Here is a 5,485-nt window from a genome sequence, read left to right as displayed (position 1 = left end):
TAAGCGAAGAAAAGGAAACAAGAAAATGGCTAAATCCAAAGATTATGCCAAAAGCGGTCTCAATGCCCTAGTCAATTTTCGCTGCTCTCGGCTTTTTGTCTCAAAGAAAAACTCTCTAATTACGGTCATGGTCCAGTATAATTGGTCCATTAAAACTGTGAATGTGACATTAAGACGCTCTAAGTCTTGTGTTACCTTTAATAGTTATTTTTTTTTTTTAATAAATCCAATTGATTTGAAATAAATTGATATCAAAAGGCATTACTTTCCTAACAAAAAAAATAGTTAAACTTCTATATATTATTATGGCGATCGACTTTAGCAATGTACATGTACTTAACAGCTTATATGACAGGTTTAAAAGTACACAAAAAGCGTAAACAAAAAATATGTTTTCAGTCATTCATAATCGACACGAATTGTAGCGTGAGTAACTTATCAGTTGATTACAAAAAGTAACTGCTCTGAGGTGTATGATATGAATGCGTCCAAGAAATTCATATCACCATCGCGCAATCTACAAAGCAAAAACCCATCTGAATAAAAGGAATCGGGTATTTTTCGCTATCGTAATGTTGACGAGAGATAAACCATCCTCCCGTACAGCAGCAAGTGTTATCCCTGTCAAATGTTAGATCTGCGCCGTACGTAGCAAAATAAAGGACCAGCTTCGCCTCTCCTTGTCTTAAGGCACTGTACATGGCCAAAAAAAAACGTTGTAATGTTAAGGACAATTTGCATTGTACTCCCTAATTCTACAATATTGATATAATAAATTTTCCCAATATGTTGTCAGTGAATAAAACATTTAGTTGACACGTATAAAACTTTGTTAAGAACTGTAAAACTAATATGATGATAAAACACCGGTTTAATTCAAGGTAATCATTAATTTTTAAACTAGATTTATTATATTGTAAAATTTTATATATTTTTATTCTTTTCAAAAAATTCTTATGCTCTATTTTCGCTCACAGTAAAGTTTCAAAAAATTAATATAGTTGCGGCGACATAATTGAAAAAAAACAACACAATTTCAATATTTTGTAAATGTACAAAATGTACAAACGCAATTTTTTTTCTCTTAATTTTTTCCCCTAGGAACATTTGCGATTACTCATCAAATTTATGAGCGGATGAATATCAGGTTTCTTTAAATTAGGACAAACAGGGGTTTAATTTGTCAGTTGTAATAGTTGGCTAAAATGAGAGAGAATCCAGACGATATATCCCCTATTTAAAATGAACCTAAAGATGAATGCGAATGTTGATTTATTTGAACCTGTGCTAAAAAGTTTGTGAGGGGTATAGTCAGGTGGGCAAGTCTTCTTATATAGCAAGAAATCCTTCTGCATTAAGCTAACTTTGTCTGAAGTTTGTACTTGGTTCGTAGAATCAGTGAGGAGTCTTTCATTTGTTTTGCATATTTTTCAGCTACAGGTAAGTTAGCTCAATGATTATTCAGGTACTTAATTAGTTTTAAAATGAAATTAATTCAGACAATTGAGAGTTCTGATAAAAAATCGTATAACTTTACAAAAATATACTTATCAAAATCATGTACGTGTGTTCTGTTGGTGTCAATTCATATGCAAAAAGAAAATTTGTAATCTAAACTTGTGTACAACTTTTTTTAATGTTATAACTAGATATACTTGCAATAACACATCTCGTTTAGTTTTTATCAAAACAGAAAAACAGAAGGTTAATTTGTTTATCTTTTTAGTCGACTAAGAATAGGGAAAATTGAAACAATAATTCAACCCCCTTTTAAAGGGACTTGGACCCGATTTGCGATCAAAAATTTTATTTTTATTTTTCATGTATAAAATGGTTTACAGGTGCATTTTAGATGATTGACAAAAATATCGAATGTTAAAGTCAAGTTACAGACGAGATACAGAGGTAAAAATTGGTTGTTATGTAAACCAAGCTCGAGTCGTATAAATGTTTACAGATAATGTAATGTAGAAAATTGCCATTTCTTAGATAAAATGACAAATAAAAAAAATTACACTAATTCAATATCTTCATAAAGACTATTATCTAAAAAAGAAAATTACATTTCATTCAAACTTACACTAATACAACACATATGTAAAAATGACAATATTCGAGCTTTGTTTATAAATCAAAGCATTATGAACTCTGTATCTTGCTTCTAACTTGATCTTTAACTTCCTAATTTTGACATAGCATTATAAACATCTGTATTTATCGCTATAAACATTAGAAATGGAAAAATAAAATTTAAAAATGTTAAGTAAAATCGTGTCTAAGTCCCTTAATAAACATTCACAATTGTAATAAATTTGAACGAAATTTAAGTGCTCGGACCAATGATCAATTGCAATTGTCAGGTGACCAAAATGACATTCCACATTCAGATAACTTTGTAGTTGATATTTGTTTGGTTTGTGGAAGCAGTAAGGTATCTTTCATTTGTTTCTCCGATTTATAAACTACAGGTAAGCTATTTCAGTGATTATTTAGATGCATAGGTAGTTTTAAAATAAAATGAATTTAAAAATATGGGAGTGGGGATAAAAGAAACTATGTTTAAATCTGTTTTGATAAAAATTAAATCAATCCAGAGAGAGGTATAGCGAACTTTATGTACGATTTCGCCAACATTATAGCGCTCTTGCAAACATGAGACAATTTCAATTTTATACAATATTTAATTTGATTTATTTAAAGAAAGATAAAATTACACAATTATTAGGTTAAAGGAGTCATAGTTGTTTCACACAAGAGTAATAAAATGTTCGTTTTGATAAAAAAATATATATATAGGAAAATAGTATGTAATGAAAAGAGTAAGATATTTGAGTATTTGGATCCACTTTAAGCCAAAGAAATACAATTAAAATTATGTTCTACGAGTATTGTAGTACATATTTTCATTGAATTGCCTTTGGTTAAGGCCAAATTTAATTCTGTTTTTAACGTAACCTTCAGGCGGAGAAATTTGGTGTAAAAAACTCAAACAAACCACCATTTTAATTTGATCGTTTCAACTTTAATTGTACTGAAATACTGTAATCTGTAGAAATTCAAATGTTTAGAGCACATTATGGACTATAACTCAGATACTCAATAGGATTAAATAAGAAAGTTAACTATTAAAGACTGAGGTAGTCTGTATGTAGCTTGAATACGCAATGTATTTGTTTAAATGCAAATGAAAAGAAATCAATTGTTTGAAAATTTTGTTTGTTTTAGTTTTATTTCCCTACGGCAAAGGTTTGGTATTTTGAAGTGACGTTAACCTAGAATTAATTTTGGGCGGTCGTAACATTGTAATAATATAAATCTTCCAATTAATGACTTTTCTAAAACATTCACGTATATAGCCACATTTATTGAAAGTTAATCCTAATAATGTGATGCATGCGTGGCCTAGTGGTAACGCCTAGGTATTTTGATTTTCCGATAGCTGGATCGATTTTCCCAAGTAGTTAATATATTTTTTCTTTTCACTCAGAACATTATAAGAATAGAAAGTTCATGATAATTTTATCTTATCTGCTGCTTTGATGTTTTTTAAAATATCAAATCCTATTGTATAATTCTGAGTATGATCGCATAAATACAAAAACATCTCTCCAATAACACTACATTCTGTCTTCACTTAAATTCATTGCATTTTGCTAGAAGTAATCGCGGTTCAGAATATCAACTAACTTTATATAGACTTCTCTCCATTCATTTCTCTATGTAGGTTCCCTGAAATTATGATACAATTTCTGAATGAATAAATAACCCAAATCTATTTTTTTGTACACGAGCGTATGCGAAGTATCGGTAAAAGGCGCTATGTGATATATCGTTTTTGGACGTTCTTTTTATTACAATGGTTTACAATAAGATCATCAAAAAACGTTGCGCTTGCTTATTTTGCGAGTTATTTAGCTGAAAGAAAATAAGAGATATATGATCCCAAAAAATGAAGAAATAAGCCAACAACACTCCATTCAAACGAACCTTGCATATATTAAAAAACATAACAAAATTAAAAAAGAAAATACGATGGAATACAACGAAATTAAGCGGGGTTAAATATCCCAAGTCAGGTGGTACACAGACAATCTCGCATTCAGTCATCAACATGAATAATCATTAAGCATAATTTCATTCTCTCGTAAGTATTTATTAGGAAGAAGGTTTGTAGAAAATCTGGTTACCTTAACACAAAATTTATTTGATGTTTACTTTGCCTTGAATACATTTATTTCTACAACTACAATGCAAAGATAGTTACAACAGTGCGAATTTTAATGTTAATTATATATTACAGAGAAAAAGAATGGCAGTGTGGGTATCAATATCCGGAAGTCATATTCCGGAAAATGCCATACGTGCCGGATACGAGGAGAACGGAAATCCTCTGTTTATTGCCCGGGCAAAGAAGGAAGGCACATGGACCCCCGGAAAATGCGGATCTCACCTTGAAGGAGCTTATATCCCTTACAACGGCAAGGAATTCATCATTAAAGATTACGAGGTTCTCGTATATCCGATTAACGCCCTGGGATTCTTAGATTGGAAGCAAGCATCTGGCGGAAACGTCCCCGACAACGCCTTCAAAACAGACAAAGATCTGTACGTGGGACGGGCTAATCACGCCGGAGGTCTGATTCCGGGTAAAATTAGCACTCGCTATAAGGTTGCTTACATTGGATACGGGCTGAAAGAGCACACCACAAAAGAATACGAAGTCCTCTGTCAAATCAAGTAGCTTGGAGAGATCAAAAGGAATTGTTTAAGGAAAAGAACTATCTTAATTACATAAGTAATGCTCTTCCAAATAAAAAAGCAGACATCAATATCAATACATTTGATATACAAAATAAAAATGGCTAAAGTTTCAGATTCTTTTGCATATCATTGTGCGAAGAAAAAACATTACGCTGTAAATGAAAAAGGTTAAAAGTTTTCTTTAAGTGTTTGTAAATTATATCATTGAAAATATTGAAAAAGTTAAAAGTGTTTGTATACGGCCTATTAAATTAAAAATAACACATTATATACATAGAGCTTTTTTTCTCGAACTTTGTAAACCTTATAAATATTTGTTACATTTGTATTTCGCTTGTAACAATCAAATTTTGATAAAACATTTAATGTCACAAGATATATTGCTTTTAGAAAAGGTATTTCTGTCCTGGGAGAAAAATAAATAACTTACAGCTTATGTGTAACGTAAGAAAACAAAAAGCATGCGTGTGTTTTCACTGTCATACATAATTTAAACGTATCATAGCTTGTATATCCTAAAAGTCGATTACACTAGGTAAAGTGTCTGAGGCGTATAATATAAATGCGTCCCAGAAGTTCATCATCACCTTCTTGCAATCTACATAGAGAAAAAACACATCCCAATAAAAGGAATGTGCTAGTTTCATCATTCTAAAAACCGACGAAAGATAGAAGCAAATAGTACTCTTGTCAAATTTTTGGATATGCACCGTACATAGTACAA

At 30.9% G+C, this 5,485-nt stretch overlaps 1 protein-coding gene across 2 annotated transcripts; it reads left to right on the top strand.

Annotated features, from left to right (window-relative positions):
- The first annotated feature begins 1,224 nt into the window (after nucleotides 1-1,224).
- LOC105327353 (natterin-4-like) lies at nucleotides 1,225-5,253 on the top strand. 2 transcript variants are annotated; one of them, XM_066085426.1, is made up of 2 exons: nucleotides 1,225-1,440; nucleotides 4,301-5,252. In XM_066085426.1, exon 2 carries the CDS (start codon nucleotides 4,310-4,312, stop codon nucleotides 4,739-4,741), a length of 432 nt encoding a protein of 143 aa, XP_065941498.1. In that variant the 5' UTR covers nucleotides 1,225-1,440; nucleotides 4,301-4,309; the 3' UTR covers nucleotides 4,742-5,252. The 2 variants fall into 2 exon arrangements, with proteins under 2 accessions (XP_065941498.1, XP_065941499.1); XM_066085427.1 differs by lacking the exon at nucleotides 1,225-1,440 and adding an exon at nucleotides 2,365-2,468 and having other exon boundaries at nucleotides 4,301-5,253.
- The last annotated feature ends 232 nt before the right edge of the window (nucleotides 5,254-5,485 follow it).

Source organism: Magallana gigas, chromosome 5 (assembly GCF_963853765.1).
Source record: "Magallana gigas chromosome 5, xbMagGiga1.1, whole genome shotgun sequence".
Classification (NCBI taxonomy): domain Eukaryota; kingdom Metazoa; phylum Mollusca; class Bivalvia; order Ostreida; family Ostreidae; genus Magallana; species Magallana gigas.
Note: the sequence above shows the minus strand (reverse complement) of the source record. Positions and strands in the feature narration are given on the sequence as shown.